Genomic DNA, 15,294 nt, shown 5'->3' with positions numbered 1-15,294 from the left:
TACCTGTTTACATAAACAATAGCAAATGAAGGCTTGTAAAACAGAGGGGCACCTTTTTTTTTTTTTTTTTTTTTGGCTTTTTTGTTGTTGTTTCGAGGAAAAATCAAACAACCCGTCCCCATCCCCCACCCCCAGCCACGCCAGCTCGGGGCGAGCGGGAGCTGCTGGCACTGCCTTGGTGGCACCAAGCCAGCTGCTTTGGGTACCTGGGTGGATGGTTTTGGATTAAAAACTGGGATTTTGGGGCTTGGGGTGCGTGGGGAGCCTGGCTGCCGGTGCTGCTGTCCCGTGTGGAGCTGTGCTGTCACTGCCACACCGAGGGCCTTGGGACCTGCTGGCAGTTGGTGGCTTGGAGTTGCTGTGGGGCATCTGCCAGCAGGCTGGCACTGCAGGATGTGGGTGCTCGGAAAGCAAAGCCAGTTGGGATGTACCTGGGCTGGGGAAATCTGCTTTACCCTGGGATTGTGCTGGTGGGAGGTGTCCCAGGTGGGCCAGTGGCACAGGAGCTGTCTCTGGGGATGACCTGCAGGGGCTCCCCAGGACTGGAGCTGCCTGGACCTAGGTTCCTTTACAGATTGTGCAGAGTTTGATTAATTAGACTTACTTTTGAAGGGCTTCATTTGTGCTGATGAGTGCTGGGTGTGGATTGCTCCCTGCTGGGCTGGCTCCCCAAAATGAGTACCTGGAACACCCCAGTGATGGGTGGGCAGCATCCCTCCAGCATCACCGTGGAATGGTTTGGATTGAGAGGGGCCTTAAAGCTCACCTCACTGCCCTGCCATGGGCAGAGACACCTTCCACCATCCCAGGGTGCTCCAAGCCCTGTGCAGCCTGGCCAGGGATCCAGGACCTCCCCATCCTCACAGGGAACAATTCCTTCCCAATATCCAATCTCAACCCACCTTCTGTCAGCATCCTGCAGCTGCACTCCTGCCTTCTCCTGCTCCAAGTGCAACTGGGGATGAACTCCAAGCTCTCTGTGTCACCTTTGTTACCATGGCCCCGAGAGGGGGGTCAGGATGGGTGCAGGGGAGGAGGGAGCTGATCCCAGGGGTGGATCAGGATTAGTGCAGGGGAGGAGGGAGCTGATGGTGCCGTGAGGTCCCAGCAGCTCTGCCGGGCTGGTGCATGTGGCTGGCGCTGCTGCCCGCCCTCAGGCACTGCACGCTTCCAAACCTGCTCCAGCTGGGACAGCTCCGGCCCTGCCATCTTATCGGGGAGTTGTTCTTGGCCCCGCTGGCTGCGGCAGCTGAGGAGCAGGAATGCTTCCCTGCCTTTGTTTCGGAGGCAGCCTGGCTTGGGGAGACGTCGCCTCCAGCATCTGGATTTCATTTGTGGCCATTTGGAGAGCATGAAGGATGCTGGGCGCTGAATTCCCTTTAACCCCTTCTTCACCCGGGCTGCTTTGCCTGCAGGGAGCCGGAGCTTCCCAGCGGCCGCATCCAGGGCAGCTCCGTGCCTGCTTCACCCCCATCCCTGGGGAAAGGAGAGCGAGTCAGCCGGCCCGGGCTCTCCGCTCTCATCCCGGAGCTGGCACAGCCCACTTGTTGCCCGGGTGTGGCTGGATGGGCTCCCCGGGGCTGTGGGAAGCAGCGCAGCCGGGCTGGGCTGGCTGCCAGCCCCGTCCCTCCGGCGCTGCTCCTGCCCCTCGGCTCCGGGCTGCAGCATGCCCAGTGCCCGCTGGAATGCTTGGCCGTGTGACGGTGTCACCCAGCGGGGACCCTGCCCCGGGGGTTAAACCCTGCCGTGTGACAAATGGGGGGCTCGGGGTCACACGGGGGGTGCGGGGGTCCGGCATCCGCCGGCCCCGGGGGGCAGGGTGGGGAGCGGCCGCTCCCGCCGGCCCAGGAGAAAATACTAATCCTTTTATTTTTATATTATTACTTATTCATCTGGGCTGCACAGACCTAATGGAAACCAGATGGAGGAAAACAGACACGGCCCCGAGCGGCTGGGACAAATTACCCCAAAGAGAGAAAAAAATAGAGGGAAAAATAATTCCAGTGGAGTTGGAGCTGTGCTGGGGAATAGCTGGTTGAAGGCGCTGAGGGGAGGCTGCACTTTGCTCCCCAAAACCTCCTTTGCTCCCCTGGAGCTCATCCCATCCTGCAGAGGACTTGGGTTGCTGGCACAGCTGTGGTTGGGTCCTCTGGGCATTCCAAGCTCTGTGTCCCGTTGGATTTGGGACCATTCCTGTACTTGCCTGGCTGTGTTTGGGTTGCAAACACCTCAGGGAAAATTTAAAACTTAAAGGCAAAAAAGAAAACACAAGAAAAACCAGAACCAGGCCCCATTTCCCTGAGTACTTGCTCAGCTTGATGGAAACTTTCCTGCTGATGGGAAGTTGTGGAAAAGCCATGTCAGTGCCAGGATGAACCTATCCATGTTTTCTCCTTGGTGTGGGAATGTGCATGGAGTCAGGGCAGTGGGGGGGACCAGGGCTGGGATGGGGATGCAGGCAGGGACCATTGCAGGGATGCAGGCCAGGATGCTGCCAGGGCTGTGACAAGGACAGGGATGGTGCCAGGGATGCAGGCAAGGATCGTGTGGGATCCAGGTGGTGCAGCTGTGCCCCCTCACAGGGTCACACCCTGTGCACACTCAGGGCTCATCCTCTGCTGTCACAGCTGGATCCTGCTCTGCTGAGTGATGGGGGAAGCATGGAAGGCTGGGGAAGTTTTGCCCAGAGATGGACATTTCCACAAAAAGGAAAATAAAAGTTTTTCTAAGCAAACCATTTCTTCTGGCAGGCCCTGTAAGGAAGCTGAGGTTTTGGGGGGAGGGAAGCTGCACGGTCTTGGGGTTTCTCCTGTGGCTGGGCAGGGAGAAGGGAGTGAGGAAGGAGGAACTGCAGCATGCACACCCAGACGTCTGCAGCATTCCAGTGTGCTGTGGACAGAGAGGGATAGCCATGGTGCTGGAGCCTTCCAGAAGGATCCTGTGGGTGACCAGCTGAGATTTTGGCTCCTGCCAGCATCTCCTGGTGCTCTGTGTGCCGCTGCCTGTGGCACAGCCCCGATAGCATCTCGGAGGGGATCAGGCCCTGCTTTTACTTAGCCCAGCCAATGTGCTGTGGCCAGGTTCAGTTAATGTCCCCACAGTGGCCCTGGATTAAGGATGAATATTGGATTAGTGATTATCAGCCAGGCCAGGTGCTGGGCACAGGGGGACCCCATGGCTGGGGGTGGCCGTGGTGGCCGCTTCCATCTTTGGCCGGAGCCGGCGGCGGCGCAGGCACGGTGACAGATCCCCACAGCTGCCAGCACTTGTGGCCACCCGTCAGGGCCAGCGTGGCAGCCAGGGGGCCCAGACCCTGCCCAGGGGCTGTGTCTGCAGGGGATGGTGCTGGCACGCTCCCCCCTCAGTGGGGAATGCACTGCTGGGAGTTATTTGGGGCTGGGAGGGAGGTGGCGATGGGTGATGGTGATGGCTGGAGCGCCACGATCCCTGCATTGCAGGGCCACTCGGGTCTGGGCAGGACAGTCACTGGTGGATGTGTGGGCCCTGCTGTTGTCACTGCCACTAAACACTGGCTGTAACGATCCCACAATCTCTGCCAGGGGCTGTGCCAGCCCTGGGTGATGCTGCCAGGGATGGTGAGGGGTCAGCGGGCAGCAGGAATTCCCAGGATGTGTCAGGAGGGTGCTGTGCTGTGACAGCAGTGATGTGACACAGGCTGGGGCAGGCTTGGCACTGCAGGGGCAGAGCGGTGCCAGCACTCTGTGTCCCCACACGGGGCACTGTGCAGATGAACAGCAGCTCCATCACCCTCCCACCATCCTGTGGCACACAGGACACCGGGCACCGTCCCTGTCACCCGAGTTCTGCCGTGGCACCGGCGATGCCCAGGCCAGCCCGATGTCCCCAAGTGTCCCCTGTGCCCCTGACCCCTGTTTGCCAGGGAATCCCGGCCCTGCCTGGCACACCCCGCTCACCTCCCCGTGCCCTCTTCCCGCAGATAACGCGGAGACTGCGGCAGCCGCCATGCCCGACTCGCCGGCCGACGTGAAGACGCAGGCCCGCTCCACGCCGCCCAGCATGCCCCCGCCCGCCGCGCAGGGAGCCTCGCGCCACCCCTCCTTCACACCCAGCACCAGTGAGTACCTGGGCACGGGCTGCCAGCCCGGGGCCGTGCCCCCTGCTCCGCCTGACGCGCGGCACCCGGGGCCGGCAGCGTGCTCGGAGCCCAGCGCGTGCTCGGAGCCCAGCGCGGCGCTGGCGGTGACACGGGTGACATCACCTGGCCTCAGGCTGGAGGCTCTGCATGGCTGGAGCTTGTTCCTGTGAGGTCCCTGGGGACAGGGATATCCTGCCAGCCAGTCACCAAGTGCTGGCACAGGGCAGCATGTGGTTGGAGGGTGGTGGGGGTTGGGGGAGTTCCTGTGGATCGGAGATGGCCCCGTGGAGGGTCCCATGCGTGTGGGGACACATCTGTCCCTCTGCATGTGGCACCCAGCGGTGGCAGGGCAGCGTCATGGCCAGCCATAGTGGCTGGGACCTCCTTGTCCTGCCCAGGCTGTGGCGTGGTGGCATCAGGGGACTCCAGGTGGGAGTTTCAGTCCCTGTGGTTTGAGTGGGGACAGCCACCCAATGCGGTGGTGGCACCAGAGGCACGTGGGCTCATTGCACACCCACAGGGTTTGCTCCAGGGATCTGTCACTGTGCTGGTGTCACTGTCCTGGCACATGCATGGACAAGGCACATGCAGTGCAGGATCCAGACAGGCAGGGGACAGGGCTGGACCCCAGCTGCTGCCAGGGGCTGCTTCGGTTCTGCTGAGACTTTTCCTGGGCACACATGCACACAAGGGTTTTGCTCGTAGCTGTTTCTTGCTCAGAAAAACCCCAGTAGGGAAGAAAACACCCCAAAACAACCCCCAAGATCCATCCCCTAACACCTGCAGCCCACCAGCAGTGCTTCTGGACTCTAGAAATCAGCTGGTGCTCAGGTGTGCTTGGTTGGTTTGGGTGTCAATCCCGGCCCTGTGCTGATGTGGCAGCCCAGGTGTGGCTGGGTCTGGGATGAGGGACCAGAGGTGCAGGCAGCCTCTGCACCACGGCTCAGCCCAGAGAGGGGTTCAGGACACGGGGCTGGGGGTGCAGGCAGCCTCTCTGCCATGGCTCAGCACGGAGCAGGATTCGGGATGCAGGGCCAGGGGTGCAGGCTGCCTCTCCATCCCAGCTCAGCATGGAGCAGGGTTTGAGACACAGGGCTGGGAGCATGGAGCAGCTTGGCATGGCCACCACGGTGGTTTGGTTGCTCTTGGGGGACCTCATTTGGTCCCTAAACTGTCAGGACTTTATCAGGCAGCCGAGCATCCATCCCCTGAACCCTCCCTGTGGCTGCAGTGGGACTCAGGGACCCGGCTCCCTGGTGGGTCTGGCGTGCCCGTGGTGAGGAGCATCCCGTGCAGGGCCCCGGGCCGAGAGCTGCCCCCTCTGCTCTCTCATCATAGCGTGTTTTATTTTGCTTGCAGATCGAGACGCTGGCCCTCCGACGTTTCTGCCTCGCGGCCGTTTTCATGGTTGCTTGAAATGGTCGATGGTCTGTCTTTGTAAGTAAAATGAAACACCCGCTCTCATGAGAGAGCCGAGCCGCAGCCCCGGGGGCGCTCCCCTCGCCAGCCCCCCGGCCTGCCCCGCCAGGTCACGGGGATGGGAACCCCAGCCCCATCCCGGCCCGGGGACACGTGTGCTGTCCAACTTAGGGCACGCACCTGTCACGGGAATAAAAGCCCTCGTGGCCGCCGGGTTATTTTTGGCACCTCTTCAGCGGGCGGCGGGCGCTGCCCGGCCAGAGAGCGAGCGGGACCCCCCGAGCAGGCAGGGCTGGCAGGGCAGGGCAGCACCCCCAGGCACCCCCAGGTCAGTGCAGGGGTCCCAGCGTGGACAGGCGTGTGCGTGCTGGGGGACACGGGCGGCGCGCCGTTGGGACGTGGGTGACGCGTGTTGTCGCCCCTGCCGTCGGGATGTGGGTGACACATCTTGTCACCCGTGCTGGCCGGAACATGGGTGACATGTTGTCACCCATGACGTCGGAATCTGTGTCACGCGTGTTGTCATGTGCGCCGTCGGGACATGGGTGACACCTGTTGTCACCCACCTTGTCAGGACATGGGTGATGCATTTGTCACCCACGCTGTCGGGACATGGGTGACAGGTATTGTCACCTGTGCCATCAGGACATGGGTGATGTGTGCTGTCATCCGTGCCGTCGGGATGGGGGTGACACGTGCTGTCACCTGTGCTAGCCAGGAACAGGTCCCTGTGCTCACGTGGGGCTGGTGCAGGAGAACGGGGTCTGGCACTCCGATGGTTGGTACCCCAGAATATCCCCCCTGGGTCTGCCGGTGTGCGGTGATCAGGCAGCTCCTGTCCTTCCTGACCTGGCAGTGGGGACAGAGGTGGCAGTGGTGTTCTGCAAGCCAGGCTGGGCTCCATGGGAAATGGCTCATGGGTTCTCTCTGGGGGTGCTGAGCAGCTCCCCCAGAGGCAGGATGGAGCCCTTTCCCTTGGCTGCCTTGCCTGTTGAGGAGCTGGATCAGGCCCTTGCCACACTGGGGGATGCTCTGCATCCCCTCCTTCCCCTCCCTCCAGTCCAGGATGGAGCCCCAGGGATTCACCAGCATCCTGAAGCCTTCCAGGGGGTGCCAGCCCCACATTACCTAGCAGGACACTCTGGTCCTACCATCCCAGCCTTGTCCCCATGGTGCCATGGCACAGCCACCCCCCTGACCTCCCGTTCCCTGTCTCCCCAGTGATGAACGGGAGCAGCCACTCGCCAACCGCCATCAATGGGGCTCCATCCACCCCCAACGGGTTCAGCAACGGGCCGGCCACCTCCTCCAGCGCCTCCCTGTCCACCCACCAGCTCCCTCCAGCCTGTGGTGCCCGCCAGCTCTCCAAGCTCAAGCGCTTCCTCACCACCCTGCAGCAGTTTGGGAACGACATCTCCCCCGAGATCGGGGAGCGGGTGCGCACCCTCGTCCTGGGGCTCGTGGTACGTCCGTGGGCTCAGCCACGGGGACCCTGCATCTGAGGATCCTGGGTTTTCTTTTGGGGATGGGGATGCTGCTAAAAGGGAAAGAGTGGCCTAGATTGATCTAAATCCTGGAGGAAAGAAAGGGGGTTTTTTTCCAAGTGTCTCCTGGGATCTGCACAGCCAGTGCAGGGTTGGTCCTGGCTGCTGGCATCGCCAGTTAAGCCTTGAGCATGGTTTTTCCTTGAGTGTGGTTTCCCTGTGAGCCTGGTGGAGGAGCAGCAATGGGGGAGGAGCAGCCAGGTGTGCCCCAGGGGTGCGGGGTGCTGTGCCAGGGGTGCTGAGCCCAGGCTGTCTCCACAGAACTCCACCCTCACCATCGAGGAGTTTCACGCCAAGCTCCAAGAGGCCACCAACTTCCCGCTGCGACCCTTCGTCATCCCCTTCCTCAAGGTGGGTCTCCACTCTGGGCAGGGTGGGATTCATGGCAGCATTTCAGCACAGGGGATTTGGGGGTGCCTTTGGGGCTGGCAGCTGCCTGTGGGTCTGCCTGTGTCCCCCCAGGAGCACATGTGCCCCCACACATGTGGAGTCATGCAGGGCCAGCGCTGGTTGCAATAAAGCAAGGCATCAGCCCAGCTGGTCGCCACTTGCAATTCATTAAAAATTCCCCCTTTTTTTAAATCTGCCTTTTAATTTTGTGCTGACTGTGCAGTGTCACCCCTCTCCAGAGGGATTTACCCGGTGCTGGCATGCCTGGCAGCACTTGGCACTGCCAGCAGATGTTTGAGCCCGGTGTGCCCTGTCCATTGTTAGCAAAGGAATAATTAAAAAGTGCAAAAATAGCCCCTTTTCCACCTCTGCATGGCAGCCCCCCCAGAGCAGGGGTCCATGAGTGGAGGTCCGTGCTCATCACCAGGAATCTGCTGGCATGGTTTGCTCCGTGCTGAGCTGGAGGGGACAGCAGAGCCCTCTCTCCTCCTGTCAGTTTGCAGGGTTTTAGGGCTCCGTGGGAGCAGGGAAAGGTGAACTGGCAGGCCCCGGCAGGCACTGGTGGCCCTGTGGCTCCAGGCAGGCTGGGATCCATCCCCGCTGTCCCCGTGCCAAGAGCGCAGCGGCCGCGCCGGCCGCCCTGGCACCCCGCTCCCAGCTGTTCCCACCACCCGGCCCAGATGTTTCTCATTATCCTAACTGCAACCAGCCGGGCTCGGCGTGCTTCCCAGACTGGGGACTTGCTGTTTTTGTGGGATTGCTCCCCCCCGGCCAGGGAAGGGAAGGGGAGGGAGGGTCTGGCCCTGCTCACCACAACTGCAGCTGAGGCTGGGGCGCTAACGTGTCCCACAGATGGGATTTGGCTGCAGCTCAGCTGCCTAAGGCAAAATCCAGGGCTGGCAGCCAGAGCGCCGGGCAAAGGGGGCTCTGCTGCTTAATTCCTGCTGCTCCTGGGGCTGCAGCACCGTGGGGGGACACGGTGGGTGGGTGGGAGGGGAGTTCACAGCTCATCCTTACAGCTGTGGGTGCCACAGGGGCTGGGGATCCCACAGGTGCAGTCCCCATGGAGCAGTCCTGGGGACAAGGTGGCCAATCTGGCCCCGGGATGATGCTCTGCAGCCCCTGTGGGATGCAGGAGGGCTCTGTTGAAGCTGTGTCTGAACCCTGTGGGGTGCCACACACATCCCCCAAAAGCCCACCTGGCCCCTGGGCACACTGCTGGCATCCCAAGGCTGTCCCCTTGGGAAGGGGAGCAGAACCCCAAAGGGAAGGCACCCCCTGGCACCCCCTGGCCGTGGCAAGCTGGGGGCACAGCCAGGCTGCTCTGGGGGGGCTGCAGGGCTGTGGACTGGACTGTCACCCCCCACCCCACAGGCCAACCTGCCGCTGCTGCAGCGGGAGCTGCTGCACTGCGCCCGCATGGCCAAGCAGACCCCGGCCCAGTACCTGGCCCAGCACGAGCAGCTGCTGCTGGACGCCAACGCCTCCTCTCCCATCGACTCCTCCGAGCTGCTCCTGGAGGTGGGCGAGAGCGGCAAGAGGAGGACGCCAGACAGGTGCCAGCCTGGGGAGGGGCGTGTGGGATTTTTCGGGGGCACAGCCCTGAAAAGGGGAGGTTGTTCTGGAGGGCCCAGTGGGGACCAACCTCCTCTCCTCCGGCCAGGACCAAAGAGAACGGTTTGGACCGAGACCCCCTGCACCCCGAGCACCTCAGCAAGCGGCCGTGCACCATGAGCCCAGCGCAGCGCTACAGCCCCAGCAACGGGCTGAGCCACCCCCCAAACGGGCTGGGACACCCCCCCGCCGGCCCGCCCCTGCCCCAGCACTACCGCCTGGAGGACATGGCCATGGCACACCACTACCGGGACACCTACCGGCACCCCGACCCCCGGGAGCGCCAGCGGCCCGCCGGTGAGCCCTGCTGTCCCCGTGCATGGGGGGAACGGGGCTGGGACCCCCTGAAGGGAGAGGGGTCCTGCAGGGGCTGACCCTGCTCTGCCCTTGCCCCACAGCTGTGCACGGGACGCGGCAGGAGGAGGTGATCGACCACCGGCTCACGGACCGGGAGTGGGCGGAGGAGTGGAAGCACCTCAACAACGTATGTAGTGTCCCTGCCCCATCACATGTGTGTGTGTGTCCTTCCACTCTGCCCTCAGTCCCTCACGGGGCTTTTCTCCCGAGCATCCTCTGCTTCCCCAGCCAGCACAGCACACTGAAACTGGCACAGCCTGGCAGAGCCCAAATCCCCCTGCCCAGTGCTGGGCACTGAGCCCCCCAGCTGCCTGCAGCAGAGCCCCCTCCCCATGCCTGCTGTTGCCCCCGCAGCTGCTGAACTGCATCATGGACATGGTGGAGAAGACGCGGCGGTCGCTGACGGTGCTGCGGCGGTGCCAGGAGGCCGATCGCGAGGAGCTCAACCACTGGATCCGGCGCTACAGCAACGCCGAGGACATGAAGAAAGGCAGCCCCCCCTCGGCACGCCCCCACAACTCCTCCTCCGCCGCCGCCGAGGCTCCCCAGTTAGGTACTGACCCCCGGGGCCGCGGGCTGCGTGCGGGGGCTGCGCCCGCTCCGGGTGCCCGCGCTGCTCTCCCGGGGGTCTGGCGCTGCCAGCGGGGGCGTTCCCAGGGGATGGCATCTCCTAAGGGCGTCCCCTCTCTCTTTGGCAGACGCTCACCGGGACTTCGCGCCGCGGCCGCTCTCCGGGTACATGCCCGAGGAGATCTGGAGGAAGGCTGGTGAGTGCAGGGTGGGCACAGCCCCCGGCAGGGTGCCGAGCCAGCAGGGCTCTGCCCCAGCTCCCCTCATGGGGATGCCTGCGGCGGAAGAGGAATTTGGGGTGGTTTTGTGGGAAGGGGGGATGCTGGGGCCGCGGCACACCATGGCCACGCTCGGCTGCTGCCTTCCAGAAGAAGCCGTGAACGAGGTGAAGCGCCAGGCCATGTCCGAGCTGCAGAAGGCCGTGTCGGATGCCGAGCGCAAAGCCCACGAGCTGATCACCACGGAGCGCGCCAAGATGGAGCGGGCCCTGGCCGAGGCCAAGCGCCAGGCGTCCGAGGATGCCCTCACCGTCATCAATCAGCAGGAGGACTCGAGCGAGGTGGGGACCCTGGGGACAGCTCGGTGGCAGTGCTGGTGTGTGGGACCTGCTCCTCTTGCCATCGAGGTCGCAGCATCTGCGCGCGAGGGTGGGGATGGGAGAGTGTGGCAGCACTGTGGGATGGGAGGAGAGGGGAATTCCTGCACCAAGATGGGGATGCAGGGGGTGGGCAGTGGTGGGGTGCATGGTCCTAGGTGTGGATGCAGTCTAGGATGACGTGCATGGTCTGGGATGTTGTGAATGGTCCAGGGTAGGGTTGTATGGTCTGGGATTAGCGGGACCTGGTTCAGAATGGGGGAGCACGGTCTAGAATTGGTGTGCCTGGTCTGATACGGAAATACACAGTCTGGCATGGATGTGCACACTCTGGGAGGGATGTGCACACTCTGGGATGGATGTGCACATTCTGGGATGGATGTGCACATTCTAGGATGGATGTGCACACTCTGAGATGGATGTGCACAGTCTGGGATGGATGTGCACATTCTAGGCTGGATGTGCACACTCTGGGAGGGATGTGCACATTCTAGGATGGATGTGCACACTCTGGGAGGGATGTGCACAGACTGGGATGGATGTGCAGGGTCTGGGAGGGATGCGCACATTCTAGGATGGATGTGCACACACTGGGAGGAATGTGCACACTCTGGGATGATGGAGTGCCCAGTCCCAGGGGAGGGTGCACAGCCCAGCCTGGGGTGCACGCTCCAGAGCTGAGGCCACATTCCCATTCCCACAGAGCTGCTGGAACTGCGGGCGGAAGGCGAGCGAGACGTGCAGCGGCTGCAACACCGCGCGCTACTGCGGCTCCTTCTGCCAGCACAAGGATTGGGAGAAGCACCACCACGTCTGCGGGCAGACTCTGCAGGGGCTGCCGGGCCCCGCCGCCCCCGGGCCGGGCCAGCCCGACGGGGTGCCCGCCATGGCCAGCAGCCCCAGCGAGACGGGCTCGGTGGCCGCGTCCCGCGCCGGCACTCCGGCCACGCCGGCGCCGCTGGACAGCGCGTCCCGCTGAGCCGCCCTCGGGCTGCCAGAGCCACGGACTGACTGCACCCCGTGCAATTTCCTCAGCTACCTGACTCGTGTGACCTCCGAAACGACCTCTCTAGCTCTCACAACTAATCCTCACGGATCCTCAAACTGGGCTTTAAGTGGAGTTAAGGCAAATACCGGTCTCTGTTCTTTCTTCAGTCTTTGTTTTGGCTTTTTTCGGTTGGTTTTCTGTCGGTTGGGGGATTGTGGTTTGGGATTTTTTGGGTTTTTTGGCTGCTTTTGTTTTTCTTTTTTGATCTTTGGATGAGGGATTTGGCTCCAGCATCACCAAGCAGTGCTGTGGGGAGAGACCAGCCTGATCCCATCCCCCATCAGTGCTGCCGAGGGGCTCACTTGGAGGAGGAAAGAACCTTCTTTTCTTCATCTCTCTCTTCCTTTTTTTTTTTCTTTTTACCTTTTTTTTTTTTGTAAAAAAAATAAAGAAAATAAAAAAGAAAACGTCGGACTCTTTGGCTTTAAGTAAGAAATTGTAAAAAAGAAAAAAAAAAAAAAAAAAAGGAAAAATCCAAAAACCAGACGACGCGTGACGGACGCTCACCTGTAACTACCTTGCTAGCTAGCCAAGAACAGACCAGACTCACCTCTGCTCCAAAGGAAATCCAAAACCAAGGAAGATCCAAACGTCTCTCCACTGCCAAAGTTCGTTTCGTTCTGTTGTCGCTTCCTTCCCCTCCCCACAAGGATGGATGGACATGCCCCTGGGGCTTTAAAGAATTTCTATTAAAATAAAGAAAAAAAAAAAAAAAAGGTTTTTTACTAAAACCCCAACCCCCAAGGCATGGGAGGGGGAGATGGGGCTGAGAACCGCAGCCGGAGCTGGCACATCTCTACCTCTGCCCGCCACCACCCTGGAAAAGGAGAACAAAAAGGAGATTAAAAAAAAAAAAAAAGAGAATAATTTTTAAAAAATTTTAAAAAAAGTAAGTTAAAAGACGGAATTTGGGTTTCTCCCTCCCCGAAGGCATCGGGGGACCCCCATCCCTTCACTGCCAGGCTGCTCCCACACCCTGCGCTGGATTTGTTTCACAAGGATTTTCAAGAGGAAAAGGAAAGGAACAGGAAAGGAAAAGGAACGCTGCCGCCTTCCTGGCCAAGGACAATGTGGATTCTTTGGGATTCTTGCCTCGCTGGAGCGGCACGGAGGAGGAAGTGCAATAGGGGAAGTGCGAGCTCCGAGCGGAGGCAGCAGTGCTGTGCGCTAATGTGAATGTAAATAGTGTCTGCAGAGGTCCAAAAATGAACCATAATAATAATAATGCTAGTGATAATAATAAGAGACGTTTGCCAAATAAAGGATGAGGAGGAAGCGTGGAGCCGTGGCGCTGGCCCGAGCGAGGCCTGGCATCGAGAGGAGCTGTAGTTTTTCTGCATTTGCAAAACCCATCCTGTGTGTTTTCCGTAGGGGAGGAAGAGGAGGGAAGGGCTCGGGCTGGGGGGATTGTGCTGCCGGACACAGGGCTGGGCTGGGCCACAGCAGAGCTTGGGACACGCCAAGGGTGATGTCACTGGCCCTGTGCCACTGGCATCCAGCCCTGCTGGGGGTTCTGTGCACCCCAGGCCTTGGTGCATCCCCTGGGAGGGCTCTGCTCACCCCAAAATCTTGGTGTGTCACCTTGGATGAGTTCTGTGCACCCTGAGACCCTGGGGGGTTTCTGTGCACCCCGAGATCTCTCTGAATCCTCCCAGGGTTCCTCTTCTGAGGTCTCTGTGCATCCCCCCAGGAGGTTTCTCTGCACCCCAAGATCTTGGTGCGTCCTCCTGGGAAGGTTCTGTACACCCCAAGGTCTTGGTGCATCTCCCCAGGGGTTTCCTGTGCACCCCAAGGTCTTGGCACGAGCCCGGGGACGTTTCTGTGCCCCCCAAGACCCCGGTGCACCCCCTGGGTGGTTTCTGTGCCCCCCCCCCACCCTGGGAGCTTTGCCGGGTGTCCCTCCCGTGACTGTTCACTTTATTTATGGTGTGACATATGTAATATTGTCTATTTTTCTTACGTTTCCTGAGAAGAGGTAATATATAAGAGTATTGCAGATGCCCCTGCTCGCCCGGGTGTGCGGCCCATCCCCGCCTGTCCCCGCCTGTCCCCGCCTGTCCCCGCGCGCCCCCGGCCCCACTCCTGCCGGGGCTCTGCCTCTCTACCTCCACCTCGCCGGGAAACCGGGGGCGAGAGCCCTTCCCCAGGGACTGCTCTTCTTTCCGCTTCACTCCCTGCTGGTTTGCTTTTTTTTTTTTTTTTTTTTTAATTATTATGATTTAATTTTTTCTTAAATTTTAATTAAGAATAAAACTACCCTACAGAACCTTGCATTGAAACCAAAAGCCGGGGGAGGGCAGGGAGGGGACGGCGGTGACGGGCGGCCAAACCAGAACGACAGCTTTAAATGTCAGATTTCCCAAAAAAAAAAAAAAAAAAAAAAAAAAGAAAAAAAGAAAATTGTGCTGCGGGGAGGACGGAGCGGCCGCGGGGCTGCAGTGATGCTGTGGGTGCTTCCCTGGGGGTTCGCTCCGAAATGGTGGTGGTGGGGGCCAAGGGACGTGTGCCACGTGCTGTACCCCTTTGGTGGCACCTCGGAGATGGCAGCGTGGTGCTGGCACAGCCTGGCCGGGGCGGGGGCTGTGGGGGAGCCTGGGGACACGGGGTGCCACGGCAGGTCCCCGTGGCTGCTCACAGCTCCCGGGTGTCCTGCTCCCGTCACGGCTGGGGCAGGGGGACGGTGCTGGGGACACGGGGACAGCGTGTCGCAGGTGCCCGTGCCCGCGGGGAGGCAGAGTCCAGGGCGCTGGGTGCTGGTGTGGCACCGAGCTGGGAGGTGGCAGAAGGGACGTGGCTCTCTGGTGCCACCCGCGGCACCGGGGTCCCCTCTCCAGCCCCTTCCTCTCGTTCCCAACCCAAAATCCCAGCTGAAACCAAAGTGCCACGTCCCGGCGAGGCTGGACCAGGGGTCCCACACCTGTCTGGCTTTTGCTCCATCACTGCCAGAGCCCCCCAACTCCCCCTGCAGCATCTCCTCCTCCTCCTCTTCCTCCTCCTCCGGGGGCTGCTGGGATCCCCCTCTGCATCCCAGTGGCCCTGAGGCTGGGGACAAGATGCCACTGTGTTCCCTGGTCCCAGGCACTGTGATGGGGTGTCCCCCGTGCGGTGGCAGCCCCGGGGGCTCTTCCGATGTCCCCGAACGCCACGGCCCCGGCAGGGAGGCGGTGCGGGCGTCCCCCGTCCCCGCCGGCCGCGGCAGCACCGCTTCGCCGAGCCCGTGCGGGGCTGAGCCCTGCCCGTGCTGCCCTGCCAGCCCCGGGATGGGGACAGCGGGGACCTGAGGGGCTGGAAACCAGAGCCCCCCGCCCGGGCCAGGCGTGGGGCGTGGGGCCAGCCCAGAGAGATGACGTGGTAGGACTTTCCTTCGGCATGCTGTCCCCCCTTGCTGTTCCCCGCTTTCTCTAAGTGTACTGTATGTTTGACCTGTGAAAGATGTAAACTTTATGATTCAGGTTATGTCTGTTCTTAACTCTGTATCTGTGTAATAAAGACAATTTAATATCAACCGGAGGCTCCGTAGCTCGGGCTTGTGCTGGGTGCCCTCGTCCCCCACTCCTGGCAGTGCTTTGCACTCTGTGCCCCCACTCCTGCCTCGGGGGGTTCACTACACCTGGGGCCGCTCATTGCAAAGGAGGGGCGT

The 15,294-nt window shown here is 61.3% G+C and overlaps 1 protein-coding gene across 10 annotated transcripts in view; it reads left to right on the top strand.

Moving 5' to 3' along the window:
- Positions 1–15,159, top strand: part of CBFA2T3 (CBFA2/RUNX1 partner transcriptional co-repressor 3) — a 29,045-nt gene extending 13,886 nt beyond the window's left edge. For 4 of the 10 annotated variants that reach the window (XM_059857531.1, XM_059857536.1, XM_059857532.1 and 1 more), the window contains exons 2-12: positions 3,959–4,096; positions 5,477–5,554; positions 6,758–6,999; positions 7,342–7,431; positions 8,845–9,026; positions 9,134–9,381; positions 9,483–9,568; positions 9,796–9,994; positions 10,140–10,208; positions 10,380–10,570; positions 11,310–15,159. In XM_059857531.1, the coding sequence (XP_059713514.1) occupies positions 3,985–4,096; positions 5,477–5,554; positions 6,758–6,999; positions 7,342–7,431; positions 8,845–9,026; positions 9,134–9,381; positions 9,483–9,568; positions 9,796–9,994; positions 10,140–10,208; positions 10,380–10,570; positions 11,310–11,585 (1,773 nt within the window). In that variant the 5' untranslated portion in view covers positions 3,959–3,984 and the 3' untranslated portion in view covers positions 11,586–15,159. Of the gene's footprint in view, positions 1–3,958; positions 4,097–5,476; positions 5,555–6,757; positions 7,000–7,341; positions 7,432–8,844; positions 9,027–9,133; positions 9,382–9,482; positions 9,569–9,795; positions 9,995–10,139; positions 10,209–10,379; positions 10,571–11,309 lie in introns of those variants that run through there. The other 6 variants (XM_059857537.1, XM_059857534.1, XM_059857533.1 and 3 more) reach the window with 5 other exon arrangements.
- The last annotated feature ends 135 nt before the right edge of the window (positions 15,160–15,294 follow it).

Source organism: Haemorhous mexicanus, chromosome 12, assembly GCF_027477595.1.
Source record: "Haemorhous mexicanus isolate bHaeMex1 chromosome 12, bHaeMex1.pri, whole genome shotgun sequence".
Taxonomy (NCBI): Eukaryota; Metazoa; Chordata; class Aves; order Passeriformes; family Fringillidae; genus Haemorhous; species Haemorhous mexicanus.
The sequence above is the reverse complement of the archived record's forward strand: the minus strand, read 5'-3'. Positions and strand labels throughout refer to the sequence as shown.